Source organism: Paramormyrops kingsleyae, chromosome 16 (genome assembly GCF_048594095.1).
Source record: "Paramormyrops kingsleyae isolate MSU_618 chromosome 16, PKINGS_0.4, whole genome shotgun sequence".
Classification (NCBI taxonomy): Eukaryota; Metazoa; Chordata; class Actinopteri; order Osteoglossiformes; family Mormyridae; genus Paramormyrops; species Paramormyrops kingsleyae.
In genome coordinates this window covers 17,246,227-17,264,756 of record NC_132812.1, presented here as the reverse complement: position 1 = coordinate 17,264,756, position 18,530 = coordinate 17,246,227, and the positions used below count along the sequence as shown (strand labels likewise).

Below are 18,530 nucleotides of genomic sequence, written 5' to 3'. Positions count from 1 at the left end.
TTATGATGATAGAGATGCCGTATCTGCACCGATCCTACTCACCGATCCATCGGATGCACTAGCTCCAACTTTGTCCCCTGTGCTGTTCCAGCAAACTTCAAAGATGCCCCCTGTCCCTCTATAGCTGTGAACCAAATCTCCGCTCTGGTGACACAAAGAACAGGAACCCATGGGAGGAACAGGCAGCCAAGATGATTGCTTCTCCACATGACCCTTCCCACGACGTTGATGTATGTATACAGAACCTTTCCACAATGTGAAATAGACAGGGTTTTCTTCACAAAGCCCTCACTTGGTTCTGCTGAAGGGTGAGATGTTGGTACTATCAACTAAGCTACTCCAGCTCAACTGCCATGGAGTTTGGATGCTCTGCTAAGGACCCAATTGCTCACCAATGTACTCCAGATGTGGACACACTTGTCAAAAGAGCCACTGGCCAGAAAGCGTCCATCGGGGCTGAAGGCCACACTGTAGACAGGTTCTTGGTGCTTGGTGAGGGTGTGGATGCAGATGCCACGCTCCACATCCCACAGACGCACAGTTGAGTCAAAGGACGCACTGCAGGGACGGCAACATCACAAGTGATGGCTCGCTTGGTCTCACTCAGACAGCTGCGTCCGACTCACAAGCCGTCTACTGTCAGCTAACATTCGATCGCCTCAGTGGTGAGATCTGTGTTTGGGTTTTTTCAAGGACAGCACATTTATTAAAACCATGTGACTGTTTTCAACTGAACGCAAACCATAAAACATTTCAGTTCTATTTTGAAAATATCACGCACTGGGTATAAAATATGAGCCCATCTGTCAACACTTTTTTTTAAAACATGGAGATTTGGAATCTAATGAAAATGAATCACAAACATTTTAACCAGGACGGTACTATTAGTAGACCCAATGCCTCTTTGCCATTCCTGACCAACTCAATCTGGCTTATAATGTTTCTGGTGGCATGGGAAAGTACAGAAGATTGTTATTTTCACATCTGCTACAGAGATTTACCAGAAACAAGGGCATACTTTGCTGTATGACAGTACGATATGCTGCCAGCCTCAATCACCGAAACCCAGCTGTGTATCTCCAGTCACTGCCATCTACCCACTGGTTCTGTCCCCACCTGGCGAGCATGATGTTAGAGTTGGGATTGCTGGTGCCAGGCCCAGTGGGACTCCACTTAATGGTGTAGATCTCTTTACTGTGGGCTTGTAGGTCATGCACACATGACTCCTGCTTCATACTCCATATCTGAGCAAAAAGGGTCATTAAAGCAAAAGGAAGCACACATGGCTGCTAACAGATGAGTAACAGAATAGCCATGAGACCCTAACCCTGGTATAATTGTTTAGAGAAGTCTTACAAAATAATATGTATCACTAGACCAACAAACAAATTGGCAATGGAGGAAAAAGAGTATCCGCCTTTGGGACTGGCTGGGCTTACACTAATACAGAAAGACAAGGCTCAGAAGATCCCATGGTCGCCTCACCTTCAGGGTCATGTCATCCGAGCAAGATGCCAGCAGCAAGCCAGACGGATCCCATTTGATGGCGTTCACTTCATTCTGGATGAGAAAGGATTGGTGGAGTTGGAGCACAGCTACAGAATAAGAAAGACCAGTATGTGCTCTTGGGAAAAAAACTGCTATTTCTTATACCTGATGGCCTGCTACTGACAAAAAGTAAAAGCAAACACTGAATCATCAGAGAATGATGCTGTTTTCTTCCTCTGCGCCGGAGTGCCTCGTACCGTATGACCCTGGAAGGTTTTAAGGGGCCGGTCATTGCCGAGACGACACACATGGATGCACATATCTGTGCTGCATGAAGCGAAGGTGGTGTTGTTCTGCCAGTCAACATCCAGGGCGGGAGCTTTGGGGCACAAGCAAACCATGCAGACCTTTAGAGAGGTGAACTTTACCTTTCCAGACAGTCAAAGACAAATAGCTAACAGTTTTGACAATCAGCTATCAGTTCTAATGTGCCAAATAGATCCTGCAAAATAATATGCATACCACAGCCTACGTGCCTTCAAATATCATATATGAGTACCATAAATTAAAAACCAGCATAAAATTACAAAGGGCTTTGACTGAATTGGTATTCACCAGTTCTCTGAATTGGTACTGTGCAAGAATTAGAGGAGGTACTAAACATATTTCTAATTTGTTTTTAACCATTCGATTCCCCCTGCCGTCAGCCAGCTTGCGTACCTGAGTGAAAGGGGAACTGCTGCTTGGCCTCTCCAGTGTGTGCATCCCAGATGATTGTCGTCTGATAAGAGACGCATTACGTGTTGCACGTTATATAATCCACAAGATTCAGTCTTAAGACACTATTCAGCTGTTCCATTAAAAATGAAGTGATCGCACGACCCAAAAAAGGCAGAAGATTACACAACCCACAAGAAAGAGTAAAGGGCAAGAATTACATATCACTGGAAAATTCCAGATGAATCACGTCATAATTTACAGTATCCCTTCAAACTTTTGGCCTTTCCTGGTAAATCTGAGGCTCTTGAGGATCCCAAGGCAGAACTGACTTCAGTTATAAAGGGTCAGAGATGGCTCCACTGCATATCCAATCTGATGATCTTTTTTATTTAAAAAAATGCATTTCTGCCAAGCATTTAAATAGGACATGTTTACCTATTGTTCAGATTTTCATATCATCAGCAGCACTCAACCGATTTTGGATAAGTAATTTCTAGAAATGTCATGTTGACCTCCAAGTCATATATGGTTAGATGATTAACACTGTATTTTATTCCTATCTGCATTTGCAATACATATATAATCTATCATTCAGACTTAACTGTGTATTAAATGTTATGATCACATACTGGTAAAGTGTATACATATTTACACACAAACATGCTAAGTAGTAAAATGAAAATGATAATTAAGCATCCAATGCATCTAACCTGACGTGACTCTCATATGGTATATGAGTTTATTACTGTTTATATTTGCCCAAGCATATGTTTTTTAGATGATTATTCAAGTTGTTTCTAAAGTGCAGATAAATATTAATTCTATTTTAAAGACACGGATACTGATACCACACTGATCTTCACTGAGGTGGAATCTCAGTTCCTCAGAATACTCATGCAAAATAAATTTACAATTGAATTGAATTGGATTGGATTGGATTGGATTGGATTGGACTGGACTAGATTAGACTGAACCGGACAAGACCGGACCGAACTATCTTGGACAGAATGTTAGCACAGCCTGATGCACAGCTGCCTCACACCTCCAGGGCTGGAGCTTTCAATCCTGCCTCCACTCTCCGCATCCTGCCTCCACTCTCCGATTCCTGCCTCCACTCTCCGATTCCTGCCTCCATTCTCTTTTTCATGGACTTGCATTGGTTCGTTCTGGATTCCCGTTTCCCCCCGCAGTATGAAAACATGTGCTCAGAACTGGCATCTCTAAATGGCCCAGAGCTTGTGTGCCTAGCATCAGCCTCCTGTCCAGGTTGTTCCTCTGGCTTGTGCCCAAAGCTGCCTGGAATCCAGGCCCCCCTCCCCACTATCCTAAATCTTTGATGTGACAAACCTTGTCTACTCCAGCACTGAGAATGCAGTTTCCTTTCTTGTTCCACTTCAGTGCGAATATTGGACCTTTGTGCTGCCCTAGAGTGCCAGCCAGATTACCTGCAGATAATTACAACCACATGTCATGGACACTATCATTTTACTTAGAATTGCTCTAATGCATTGTGTCATTCTTTCCTTGTTAGGAGGCAGTTACATCACCAGCATGTGGGAAAATCACATAAACACAACAGGGTCCTTTTGCAAGAACAAAAAAAATGGTTTCGCAGGCAATATCAGTTAAAAAATATTAGCAAAATTCATGCATACCATCCTTTGTCCATATTCTTGCAAAACCATCATATGATCCGGTCGCTAAAAGGGTCCCATCACTCTGTTAAAAGAAAATGTTACAGAAGTCTGGACTATTTAAAAGGCAGTATACTTTAACACATGTTCGTAAGACATGGAGATTAAGACTATGAATGCATCGTACTGCGATGGGCTGGCCCCCCCATCCAGGGTTGTTCCCTGCCCTGTGCCCATTGCTTCCGGGATAGGCTCCGGACCCCCCGCGACCCAGTAGGATAAGCGGGTTGGAAAATGGATGGATGGATGGAATCCAGTAATTCACTGTGAATGCTTACATTCCAGTCCAGGGAAGTGACGTCCTTGTTGCTGGGCACATCCTGGCCCCCCTCCCGGATACAGTGCCTGAGCACCAGTTGTGTGGAGGTGCTGATGCAGCTCTCGTTCAGGTTCCAGATGCGGGCTGTGGAGTCGCCTGAGCTGGAGGGGGATGACATGGCCTGAGTGTAGCCAAGACATGACAGGATGTACCACCCCCCCGGCCCTCGTCTCACACCCAAAACATGATGGACTGTACCACTCTCCCCCCACCCCCCCGGCCCTCGTCTCACACCCAAAACATGATGGACTGTACCACTCCCCACACCCCCACTCCTCTGGCCCTCATCTCACACCTAAGACACGATGGTACATACCACTCCGTCCGCCCCTCCTCCCGGCCATAGTCTCACACCCAAGACACAATGGAATGCACCACTCTCCCCCCACCCCCCTGACCCTAGTCTCACACCCAAAACATGACGGTATGTACCACTCCCTGCACCCCGACACCCCCAGCCTTCATCTCACACCCAAAACATGATGGACTGTACCACTCCCCACACCCCCAATCCTCTGGCCCTCATCTCACACCTAAGACACAATGGAACATACCACTCCCTCCACCCCACCCCCCAACCTTTGTCCCACAGTCACACACACACATGCGTCTATAAAACTCACCCAGAGGCAAGCAGGTCACTGACAGGGTTCCAGGCACAGATGAATACTTCCGATTCATGTCCTCTCAGGACCGTGGCTTTGCTGGCCGGGATCTCGACGTCCCCATCGACCTCCATTGATTCCATGTGGTTATCTACAACGGCATATCCAATGACTGTCTACTGTCTGTGAGACAGCTCTGTCATGTGACCCTGTCCCATCATGTGACTCATCCCTGTCGACTTTGGGCATCTGCTTACTCATGATATGGCTGCTGTTCTCATCCCCATTCATGGCGGTCTCCCCATTCTTTGCCGTGTTCAGCTGGTTGGTGGCTGGGGCTGTCGCCATAGGGGCCGTTGGCATGGGGGCTGTCACCATGGCACCCATCGCCACCGCTTGCTGCTGCTGCTGGGCCAGCTTCTCGTGGAAGGCCTGCTGGCGCATCTGCACCACGTCTGGCATCACGGCATCAATGAGTGACAGGGACTCGATCGGCCGCCCATCAAACACCGTGCCATCCTTCAAGGAGCAAAGTCCCAGGTCAGCCAGATTTCTCCTTATCAGTCAATATAATTATATTTAATTATATAACTAGTCCAATTGTATGGTTTTATAAGGTTTTATCTATGTTTTACATTTAAATTTTATTCATTTTATGGTGCTTTTATCCAAAGCGATGTTCAGTATCTCTCTCACGACACTCCTACTCGGCGTCCCTCCCGGTCTCTTCGCTCTCCCACGACACTCCTACTCGGCGTCCCTCCCGGTCTCTTCACTCTCCCACGACACTCCTACTCGGCGTCCCTCCCGGTCTCTTCGCTCTCCCACGACACTCCTACTCGGCGTCCCTCCCGGTCTCTTCGCTCTCCCACGACACTCCTACTCGGCGTCCCTCCCGGTCTCTTCGCTCTCCCACGACACTCCTACTCGGCGTCCCTCCCGGTCTCTTCGCTCTCCCACGACACTCCTACTCGCCGTCCCTCCCGGTCTCTTCGCTCTCCCACGACACTCCTACTCGGCGTCCCTCCCGGTCTCTTCGCTCTCCCACGACACTCCTACTCGCCGTCCCTCCCGGTCTCTTCGCTCTCCTACGACACTCCTACTCGGCGTCCCTCCCGGTCTCTTCGCTCTCCTACTACACTCCTACTCGGCGTCCCTCCCGGTCTCTTCGCTCTCCCACGACACTCCTACTCGGCGTCCCTCCCGGTCTCTTCGCTCTCCCACCACACTCCTACTCGGCGTCCCTCCCGGTCTCTTCGCTCTCCCACTACACTCCTACTCGGCGTCCCTCCCGGTCTCTTCGCTCTCCCACGACACTCCTACTCGCCGTCCCTCCCGGTCTCTTCGCTCTCCCACGACACTCCTACTCGCAGTCCCTCCCGGTCTCTTCGCTCTCCCACGACACTCCTACTCGCCGTCCCTCCCGGTCTCTTCGCTCTCCCACGACACTCCTACTCGCCGTCCCTCCCGGTCTCTTCGCTCTCCCACCACACTCCTACTCGGCGTCCCTCCCGGTCTCTTCGCTCTCCCACGACACTCCTACTCGCCGTCCCTCCCGGTCTCTTCGCTGTCCCACGACACTCCTACTCGGCGTCCCTCCCGGTCTCTTCGCTCTCCCACGACACTCCTACTCAGGACTAACCCTATCCCTATTCTGTTCCTCAGTCTGCCCCACCACAGTGGGTGCCAGAGCCTTCAGTTGAGCGGCCCCTAAATTATGCAAATCCCTCACTCTTCATATCCGTCAACTGAATTCCACTGCACTTTTTAAACAGCATCTCCTCACTTTCAGCAAGCTTTCTCGCAGCCCTGACCTTTATTCACCACCTTTTTTTGTCTAAACCTGTGGCCTTGCATTACAGTTTTACATTGTTCTTTTTATCTGCTTTACCGTGTTACTTTTTTTCTGTTAGGTGACTTGTCTTGAAAGATGCTGTTAAAATATGTATTAATGTATTACTGAAGAAAGCAGGCTCAGACAGACCCTGTAGCAATAGGGTTAGGGGCTTTGCCCAATGGTGACATCAGACCCCTGGGGTCTGAACAACCGTCCAATCACAGGGGCAGCTGAGCCATACGGTGCCCCTCGCATTTCAAACCTGGTTCAGGGGCCTATGTCTTAAAGGTGTTCAAGTTAAATGCCCCCTAATACAGCATAATTTGTTGTGAGGCAGAATGAACACTTGCCTCATTAATGCTGATCTCAGCTTCCACATACTGAAGGCCCTTCTGCAGGATTGAGATGAGGGCAGCAGGGGGCACTAGTGTTCCATTGATGTTTGACTGGCTGATGTGACTCTCAATCCCAAAGGTGAACGCGGAATGTGAGAAACCTGGAACACAGAATGCAGGAACGGCAGATTTCAAACAAACTGCCTAAGAACATCAGCGGGTAATTAACACAGCAAAATACACACTGGAATCTCCAGTGAATAACAACAGAGTATAACACTGACACACACAAATACAACTACCGAAAACAAACAGATACTATTTCATTGGATATTATCCAAAAAAATGTATATTGCAAAGGTATACCACTTCTAAATATTCCATCATTCTGATAGGCATAATGTATTATATGTTCCTATGTATAACGCATATAAATTCCAAATCTATTATTCCTAAATCCATGCAGAAGTAACTGCTGTCTATTTAAAAAAGCACTTTCATGATGTATATTTTTATGTATGTAATCTTTCACATTGCTGCTGATTCATATGACAATTGCTTTAACTCCATCACTTTTTGGGGATGGGGGTGGTGGTTCCCTTGACTGAACCATCATGCTGAATTAAAAGTTAGCTGACAGGGTTTCAATCAGCCTAAGCAAGGCAAAATTTAGCATAAAGAACCACAAACACAATTTTACATTTCTCTTCTTACTTTACATAGGAAAATCCTTCCAACGATTCGTGGCAGAAGAGATTAAGATAATATTAAATTGGTCAGACTGATTACAGCTCAAGAAATAAGTAACAGATGATTCAATAAGTAACAGATGACAAAACAAGATGTTTCCACTTTAACTCTCCAGAGTTAGGGTAAATATTTAAGACTTGAATGGATCTTTAGTTCTGAGTAATAATTTTGACACATATAGCTTAACGTACCTAAAAAAGCAGATTAATTACGGCACTGGAGTATTTTGCCTGAAAAATCACATGCATTTCTGACCTCCAGGTAACACACACAAACAAAACACCAGCAGATGGCGGAGTGAGTGTGTGTGTGTGTGTGTGTGTGTGTGTGTGTGTGTGCGTGTGTGTGTGTGTGTGTGTGCGCACAAGCGGGTATACCTTACCTTATGAGCACACAATGTACCTACAACGTGATGAATGGTTACTTATGGTTATGGTTAGGGCAGGGTAGGGGTTAAGGTTGCCATAGTTAGCATTAGCATTTTTCCAATAGAAATTAATGAGCGGTCCCCATAAATATATGTTTACCCAACATGTGCGTGCATGTGTGTGTGTGTGTGTGTGTGTGTGTGTGTGTGTGTGTGTGTGCCAGGCTAGTAGCTGGACAATCAGTTCACAGTAAAACCAGGGACTCTAGCAGAAGAGCCGTACAGTGGGTACAAGAGAGACTGCATTATAACCAAATGAAAGATCCAAAAGATCTTGAAGTCTGTTTGGAATCCTACAACGCAACACACCTATCTTTTTAGACTACAGAGCAATACGAAGAAAATCTGTGGCTCATGTTCTCCTTTCAGGAACAGCATCTCATGGTCCACATCACTAACACAAAAGGCCAGCTTGAGGAGGCAACACGAAGCTAAAATGCAGGCACATGGTGTGTGTAAGGTCTGCATGGGGTCTTACCTGATTCCTGGAGGTATCTGTAAACCAAGAAGTTCACCTCATCACTGGTTATACTCATCTTAGCCTGCCTCAGTGTAAGAGGTCTGTTTGATGGCCTGGCACACTCTAGACGGACAGGAAGACAGAGAGATTTAGACCAGCAGTTCTGCACACCAGTCTGGCTATCCTGAGAATCACAGAGTGCACTCTCACTAGGCATTCGGTGCCACACCTGTACACTACATTTTGGTGAAGCCTCACGCCGATTTTGTAGTACACTATAAAGTGAAGGACATACATACATACATACATTATATATATATATCTATCTCAGGCAAAAAAAAAAAACACCTCCAGGCCACAGACTGCTGCACTAGCATCCCGTCGCCTTCAATTACATGTGTGCGAGAACAATGCAGATGCCCAGAGAGTTGATCATCAGAGCTGGGGAAACTGAGGGCTACATCGGCCTTGGGATTGGAGGGAAGGACAGCAGACAGCCACACGCCCAGAGAAGCAGGGGTCCTTCAAAGGAGCGAACACGCTCCCCCACAGCAGAGCTCCAGAGGCCTCACTGACAGAAAGCCAGGGAAGGGGGGACGTTTTTCCATTTCATGTCGCCCTGCTTTCATCCCACGTGTTTTCAGAGCTCGTGCTACACTAAACACTTTCCACTTTTGGTAACGTAGCAACAAGCGATATGCAGCGAAAAATACAAGAAGCGCTTGTCCCAATTTTGAGCAGGCTCACAGCCAGAGGGACTGGGCATGTTACTTGGCATGAATAATTCACTGCCGCCTTTTTCCGGTGTCCTTTGCTTTGTTGCTCCATGAGATCGTACCCTTGATGCTTCAAGTGAAGGTTGTGGACCCATGAGGAAAGCAACTGACAAGGGTGTTTTAGCTCTGTTCAGTCACAAGCACATCCATCATATAATTTTCTGATTATTTTAGGTTCCAGTCATGATGTTTTTTTGGGGGGGGGGATTTGCTGATATTGTGCATGATACTTAAAAAGTCCCACTCAAAGTGCAGCACTCCACTTCACCGTAATCATTGGATTTAGAGTGTTTGTTTTTCTACATGATAGCATTTGTGGGCAGTACTTCAGATGCACATAGTGGTATCTCAAACATGCTGGACTGCAGGGAAATCATCACCAATCTCCACATCATGAACATTTATATTCTTACAAAGGTAAGCAACTACTGGACTGTTTGAATGAGTAATTAAAATAATCACATTTAAAATTCATACACAATGTAATGCAATATATTAAGTACTTTATCATTTGTAAAGGTGAGTTAAGGGTTTTTAGTAGGGATGGGTACCGTGCATATCAATGCCAGTACTTATAGATACTCTTATCAATACTACTCTCCATAATGTGGTGCAAAAAATAGACACAAGGTGAAGAGAATTTATTTTACTATAACTTTTTTGCAAAAATAAGTTAGTTTCCTGTAGTGCTGCTTCACTATCCTGCTAGTCCCGGATGTAGAAGGTTGAATTTCGTACCATATTTTAAGTTTTAGCAGCATATTTGTAAACAGAAAACAAAAGGACTGAATATTGTCTCTTCAATTATGAAGATTCCATTAAAACACATTGAATGTTTCCAACTGAATTTGTTGTCTTGAAATTCATTTTGAGGTGAAAGTATATGAGCTGAATTCAGGTGAATTAATTATAATAATGAACTTTATAAACTGTATATTTTGGTACTGAATTGTGGAAGCCACTTTTGTATTGATTATTTTACCAATGCAATTACAACTGAAATATTTTCAACTGAAATATTCAATGTTTAAAAGTCAAATTAAATTACAGCCCCTAAAAATATTCAGGCATTACTGAATGCAATGCATTTTTATTTAAGTATTATTAAATGTAATGTGTTTTTATACAATTAATGTAATTCAACATGCTTTTTTACATCAACGACTTTTGTCATTAATTTAATTCCATAAGCATTACATTGCCTAAAGTGAGCCCACACTTTTGAATGCTTTACCCTATCAGTACCTGTCATGATGACTGGAGAGGACAGTACATAAATACGCACCTACACGACTGAAATGTGATCGCATGATGCCTGCAGTGTCGTCATCATTAGGGGACAGTTAATTTAAAAACACTGCTATGTTAGGGCGCTTTTCCAATGCAACGGGTACGGTATTTTTGATACGGTACTTTTGGTTCTCTCCCTTTTCCATTGACTTCCATGGACTGGTCGCGTACCAGTACCAAAAGTTCCAGTATCGACAGTTCCAAACTGGGGTGCCTTCTTGGTACTTTGGGGGACTTGAAATTCTTTGTCATTTGGTTATGCAAATAGTCTGCCTCTGAAACATGATCCAACCGCCATCTTGGAAAAAAAAAAACTGCAAATTCAGAGAATAAGGATAAATTATTATTAAAGTAATAATAATGGATGGATGGAATCAAGGTTTAATCTCAGTGTAGTTGGAAGAACAGATACAACAAGATCAGGGTTGCAGGGACAAGAAATAAAGTATTTCGTATAATATACTAGGGCAGCACGGTAATATTTTATTGTAATAATTATTGGGGTATTTATTGAGCAAAAAGGGTTTCAGAATAAATTTCTCACAAACCCATCTAGGAGTGATTTAAACAGCAAGGATGAAAATGATTATGATTGTCTCGGAGAACACGTGCAGCGTTCATGCAAAAGCAGCGGAGGTAAACTTTAAACTGATTTTTAAACCTATATTAGATAATCAATAAAAGGAATAATAATTAAAATTGCAAAGCTAGCTAAGTTTTTTCCTATGAAAATGTAAACATGTTTTAACGAAACAAACTCCCTATGCTATAATGTCTGTACAGCAGGGGTATTCAACTAAAATTTAAAGAGGTCCAGTTAGAGAAGTAGTCTTGAAACAAAGGTCCGGAAGATCATAATGTCTAACTATTGAATAGTGTGATATATATTTAAGTAGCCTATTAGTTGCATCAACATTGTATGTAATCAGTACCTGATTGTCAAATCAAATTAATTCAGTACAATTCAAAAACGTTTTGACATTATTTATTGTCACGTGACATAGAACTTCGGCCAGCTGACTGGAGTGAGACTTTCAATTCGAGATGTCTGCACATATGTAACAGTTCTTACCTTGTAAATAGTCTGCTTTTGTATCTAACCGTGTAAATACACTTTTGACGTAGCTAATTTTAGGTTTTATAATGGAATAATATAGATTTGCCATAATATTTCCAGTATGAGTCTGAAAGCGTGAGTGTCATGCCAGATGCTTGAGATTTGGCAACCCTGAAAACGTACATTTTTTGTTTCACATGAGTTTATTTATATAACAGATAACATTACTTTATACATATGTTAAAATGCAGAAACTTCAACGAACATGAAATCAACAATAAACTACGTCTTTTTATCCAACATGTTATATAATACATATTGTATTTGAAAACTTTTCAGCTTTACGACTAAAGGAGAGCGCAGCCACTCTGTTAGGAACATTATGCTTTTTGTTTGCGGGTGTTAGCTTCGCTGCTGCTATTAACACGAAAGGCACATTACCGCAGACAAAGGGCTGCATACGCCGAACTATACGTCTTGCTTGGCGGTCAAAGGCGTTTGATGTTCATTGGCGTGGGAAACGGCGGTTCTACTGCTAAACCACTACCGAAAAGACTACAAACGCTGCGCAGGTTAAAATAAAAGCGCCCCGTCAGGTTTTAAATAATAACTAAATGTTTTGGCTGTCGGTCCGGGTCCGTATGGGACAGCTTCTGGGTTCGGACCCGGACCGCCTGTTAATGACCGCTGCTGTACAGAATTTAAAGAAAAGCTTGATCTTAATCTAGCTGGCTAACAATGTAAGAACTGCATGTGCATAACATGCGATGTTGGTATTAATATCTCACACCGTCCAGCCGTTTAATATGCTTTAGCCTTTTTTCTAATTCAGTACGTAATACGCTGCCCTGCCTTTTCATGTTATTCAGCACCGATACCAGTTTTTACGCCAGTGGAAAATCAACATATTCTATAAGTACCAAAAGTACGGTACTTGGTTCGGTGGAAAAGCGCCCTTAGAATGAATTAATGGAAAAAATACCAATAGTGGGCTCGTTTTCCAGGAGTTTATCGATAGTATCGGTATCGCCCCATCCGGAACCGGTACGAATCCAGTACCAGTTCTTGATACCCATCCCTAGTTTTAAGGAAGTTTAATTTCTGTGTTGAGGCAGATAAACTAAGAATCAAATGTACCTGTAAATGCCTCAAAAATATTTTCATTGTTTCTAATGAATATTTTCACTTCAGCAGGCTTCAGACAAACAAGTAATCCACAAAATGAAGGGTTTCTTTGAAAGAACATACACATTGAGGGCATCACTCAGTGGGAACCTTAAACATTCAAAACATGAAAATGTCAATATCCCCGAACAACACACATTTCATACTAGACATCAAGTAACTGATGTATGTCTAGATCCCAAAGAGCAAGTAACGACTAATACACCAGTTCACGATATATATATCTTTTACTGGTATGCAAGGACATTTTCAGTAGAATAAACTGAATACAGAAACAACTAATTATTTTGCTACAGAAAAGCATGATTAATGGTTAAAATATTTATGATACTGCAACTGAACTACGTTTTCTACTAGCCCAGATGCAAGTGCAGCCACATTCCTTTCTCTGACAGACTGAACTTTAGCAAGGACAGCAGGGTAATTTTCTTCCTTTGCCTGTTATTTTCTGCATGTGGTTGGTTACTTGTGCATTGGAATAAAACTTTCCATGTTGATGAAGAACTCACATTCTTACTCTTCAAAGCTGCTTTTGAGGTCTCTGGGCAAAATGCATGGAAGTCTCAATGCCACTATGCCCTTGTGGTTAATTAGCAAATGACAAGGCTCTCGTGGTTCTTCTTGAGTAATATCACTGCAAGCAGTTGCATATGCAAGCACCGCCCTTTAACGGCAAACAAACCGAAATATAATTAGCATGGAGCCCAAGAGGATTGTCGACCCCTCCTCCAATAACAATCCATCCATCAGATTAACATCAACATAAGACTAAATGGTCCCACAAGTGTAGATACACACACATACACCCCACGATGGTATCCATACCCAGGATGAAGCAATTGCAGCTTAAGAGCCTTGCTCAAGCGCCCAATGGAGTAGGATCACTCCTGGCATTCATGGGATTCAAACCAGCAACCTTCCAATTGCTGGCACAGATCCATAGCCTGACAGAGTATTTAATGAAATCGAACACAAGAGTTATGGCGACAAGAAAACAAACGACAAAGCTAACCAAATTAATGCAAATTAATGGTTTATTGTGGGTTACATGAATTAAAGTTGAAAGACTTAAAAACACTTTATCTAGTTTTGTGGTCTTCAATTTTTGGCTACCTATTTAGAGAAATCAGAGCAACACATGATTTTAACAAATCATTTTAATATACCTAAAAAGGTAGGTGTCAATCCCACTACACAAAAAAATACTGTATTTCAGTGTAACTTTTTTTTGTATTCTCGTTTGTCAGAATGACCCATATTTTAATATATGCTTAATTGTTTAACTTAAACTTGTGATGTATAGATTATTCCTTAATAAAAACACTAGTTGCAAGCAAATACCAGCTGAATTTCAATGATTTCAAAAAGGCATTGTCACAAGACATATAGGTGTGCACATGTAGATATAATCTCAGGTACTCAACAGGACCATCTACACAATATTTAATTTCAACCGTGTGATCAATTTAAAATCTAAAGCCCATTTGGCAACTGGCTCTAAAAACAGAATCCTGGAAATTTCTGAAAGTGCGCTTAACATGATTTTAAGATAAGCCCACAATATAGTAAAAAAAATACAGCAAATTATATTTTAATCCTATGTATGCCCCCATATGGGAATTGATTTCCTTGAACTCTAGATATAATTCAACTAAGAAACAAGAAGGGGCTGGAAAGGGGTACACTGGATTAATAACATTAGACAAGACGAGATCGTCATTGCCAATTGCGATACAGCATAATATTCATTATTTAGCATAATAATCACATTGTGATGTCGTTATCGGGGACACATGCATTAGCGTTTACACTACATACTTTAGATATGTGGTCAAATGCATCCCACATCACCTCGGCAAGTGGTTTGAATGATCAGATCACAATGTGTCTTGATGGTCATTTACACGTGTATTTAGTGCTGTCCACTTGTGATCTGATTACCCAAAACACATTTCAAAGCAAACTGTAAACAGGGCCATAGGTCAAGTACTTGATCTTCTGTGCACCATCACAAATATTCAAAAGCTGCACTACATCATTTGCCCATCTTTATGTGGACTTGCACTCAAGTCGCACTCGAGTCACTGTTAAATTGACTTCCGACTCGACTCCCTGCTCCTTGATAGTGACTCGTGAACAATAAGTGTCTTTATGGCTCTGTTGAAATTTCTACACATGCGAAGCATTGAGCGTTCAACACTCCCTAAACCCTAAAGGCGTCAAACACATCACAATATGCAGAGAATAGGAATGGAGCTGGAGAAGCGTGATGTCAGGCGATATCAACAAAGAATGAGCTCAAACTGGAATCATGATGGAGACTTGGGACTTGACCCAAACTCTAATTTTGTGACTCGTGAACATCTGAGATGAAGAAAAATCTGCACAATAATTGTGTTTGTGTTGAGATGGGGGCAAGACCTTTGTTTTCAAAGCTTTCAAGTTCAAATTTAAGAGGGCAAAAGCTTCCTTAGAAATGTATGTTGTTTAACTGGCAGTTCTGCAGCTTAAAAAAAAGCAAACTTGGGGTCAGTGAGAGAATGTGCCTATAGGCGAGAATCATTTAAAAACAGAATTAGCATGCCTGCAGATCGAGCACCGTAAATTAATATTGCGGGTGAAGGGAAACAAAAATAGACACGTTCAGTTCTGTGCTTTAATGCCTTTGACACATAATTCATAATGAAAAACTGTAAAATGTAGCTTAAAAACACAGAGGGACAACAAATTCTGCCCTACTGTGCCTAGGATCCCATTTTCTCATGGACAGTCGCCTCATCACAGATATGCTAACAAGGCTCAGGAAAGGGCCACCCATTTTCTCTTGAACGGCTTTGGCTTTGAAGACATCAGACAGACGGAGAAGGTATTGGGAAGCCAAGAGGGGGATGGGGGAAGGGAGAGCAACCGGATCCACTGCGAAACGGGTCGCAGAACACCGCCACAGACGTTTCTGCCTCTGCCCTCGTCTCCCGCCACTGGATGACTCATTCAGCAGCGGCAGATGTCAGGGGGAAAGGACCTTTATTTCCAGCAGAAACACACACACATGTACACACACACGTTTGTACTGTCCATTCATTTCAATGGGGAAAACCCTAATCACAACAATGACAACCTTAACCCCTATCTAGCCCAAACCTTAACCACAAGTAACCAACCAAAATACAACAATTTGACATTTCTAGTTTTGTGATCGCAATCAGATATTTTTATAAAATTCAATTTCCCCTTATGGGGATTTAAAAAATGGTCCTCACAATGTCAAAATAACAGGTTTTTATCACATTTTATCACTTATGCGATCTTTCTTGCATGACAACGCTTCTGGCATTTTTTGCATTAAGGTTATTATCTTTAACAAATTACTGAAATGAAAACAATAATAAAAGCATTTTGTTCATATTGGCATCAATCCATTGTGTCAGTATTGCCAGATATTTAATCTTTATCAGTATTCAAAGTTAGCACCACCAGAGCTAAAGATATAACTACTACAAATTACAATAATGGAAATGATTGAATTGGATGAACAGTCAATTTCCTGCAGTGGAGGATGAAAGATTTTGTTGGCTCATTCACCATTTTGAGGTCACAAAGTACCGGCCTGTGACATGTTTATAATTCATCATTAAATATAGCCGGCAGATCAATCTTTCGTTCTTTCACAAAATAAAATCAATGTCAAGTCATTTTGCTAATCTATGCCATTAAGCTCGGCAAGTTTCATCACCAGCAACTGTCATACTTAATATGCACATATCTGTGAAGGACAAACCACAAAATATGGATGTGTGAACACCCCCCCACAAACACACACACACACACACACACACACACACACACACACAAAGATGTGACCCCCACCATCCCCCTTGAAATAGTATGAAACACCATGTACTATAAGCAACAGTGCATGACAGATCTCAAACCCCCACACATGATAGGTGAAAATCTACAGAGGACTGTTATTTGCAAAATGTACTTTTTAGTATGCAATTTCTTTTATTGTATTCCTCCAGAAATATAATATTTTCCTCCTCTGACCAGTTTTTGACTTTCCTTCCATTTTTTTCTTAGTATAGGCCAACTTTGTGTACACAAAAAGATAGCCAGCTATATCCACATTGGTTGATCTGCAGCGGGTTAGGTGGGCATGTGCCTCAGCAATGTTACTAACACGTGCTTGAAACTGTCGTCAACATCACTGACACAACCGTCACGTGGGACATGGCAGTATAGACTGACTGAACCATTTCAGCAAATCTGGATTTAGTGGCCCACTTCAAAAAGGAGAAATAAAGTCTGGTGATCACCATGGTGATCCCAGATAACAACATTATTCTCGTAGAAGCTGAAAAGCTGGGTAAATAGAAAGATCTGGAGATCGAGATCAACAGGATGTGGGGTGGCAAGAAATGATTGGAGTTCTTGGTTCTTAATCATAGCAATCTCTGGAAAGACATTCTAAAATTTACCACAAACAATACCAGTTTGTGACTTTTCCTACCAACGGAAACAACATCTTGGACCATTGTTACAGCAATATTAGAAATGCATATTCAACTTTGTCAAGACCCCATTTTGGAAAATCCAATCATCTGGCAATCCTGCTAAGGCCCTCCTATACCAAGCGGCTAAAGGCTAACCCAGTCACAATCAGAACTGTTACAACATGGACTGATAGTGTTCTGGCAAGCCTGCAGGGATGCCTAGGGGCCACAGACATGAACATTTTTAAAAGGGATACACGGAGACCGTCAGTGACTACATCAACTGCTGCACCTCCATCTGTGTCCCCTCTAGAACTGTCCGTATTTTTCCAAAGCAAATGCCCTGCTTTAATCCAGATATTCATATGAAGATCAAGAAAACACAGGAAGCTTTCCAATCAAGGAACAGAGGAGAGTATAAGCAGGCCCGGTACGAGCTACAGAAGTCCATCAGAACCACAAAAAGGGGATACTCCCAAAAACTTGAAGGCTTCTACCTGCAAAACAACACACACGCCTTGTGGCAGGGAATTCAGTCCATCACTAACTGCAGAAAGAACAGAAACAGGACTAAGACCTAAGACACCACCCTGCCAGACAACCTAAACAGTTTCTTTGCCAAATTCGGCAAACTGAACACAGACATCCCATCTAAATTCCACTGCAATCCAGAGGACACTGCACTCCAGGTGACACCTGCATGAGTCCTGAAGACTCTGAAGTAGGTAAACCCCTACAAGGCAGCGGGACCCGATGGCGTATCACCAGGAGTCCTATGTTGAACCACTGGCAGATGTGTATACAGACATCTTTAACCTGTCTCTCACACAAGCAGTTTTTTTATGCATTTCAAGTCCTTAATCATTACATTAGTCCCTAAGAAACCAGACACATCTACCCTGGAGAACTTCAGACCAGTGGCACTCACATCAGTTGCTATGAAGTGCCTGGAGAAATTGGTACTTACACTTATCAACTCCCTGATCCCAGACACTGCCGACCCCCTACAGTTTGCCTACCGCCCTAAGAGATCAGTAGATGACGTGGTGGCCACGACTCTGCACTATACACTTAAACACCTCGACTGCAACAAA

The 18,530-nt window shown here is 42.9% G+C and overlaps 1 protein-coding gene across 1 annotated transcript in view; it reads right to left on the bottom strand.

The window, feature by feature from the left end:
- Positions 1-18,530, bottom strand: part of LOC111851508 (F-box-like/WD repeat-containing protein TBL1X) — a 35,687-nt gene that overhangs the window by 2,463 nt on the left and 14,694 nt on the right. Inside the window, exons 3-15 of the mRNA XM_023826498.2 lie at positions 8,654-8,758; positions 7,014-7,159; positions 5,084-5,345; positions 4,845-4,977; positions 4,181-4,322; positions 3,864-3,927; positions 3,556-3,653; positions 2,209-2,269; positions 1,746-1,867; positions 1,486-1,560; positions 1,117-1,244; positions 393-558; positions 43-144 (exon numbers count right to left, since the gene is read on the bottom strand). Coding sequence (XP_023682266.1) covers positions 43-144; positions 393-558; positions 1,117-1,244; positions 1,486-1,560; positions 1,746-1,867; positions 2,209-2,269; positions 3,556-3,653; positions 3,864-3,927; positions 4,181-4,322; positions 4,845-4,977; positions 5,084-5,345; positions 7,014-7,159; positions 8,654-8,711 — 1,557 coding nt within the window. The 5' untranslated portion in view covers positions 8,712-8,758. The remainder of the gene's footprint in view (positions 1-42; positions 145-392; positions 559-1,116; positions 1,245-1,485; positions 1,561-1,745; positions 1,868-2,208; positions 2,270-3,555; positions 3,654-3,863; positions 3,928-4,180; positions 4,323-4,844; positions 4,978-5,083; positions 5,346-7,013; positions 7,160-8,653; positions 8,759-18,530) is intronic.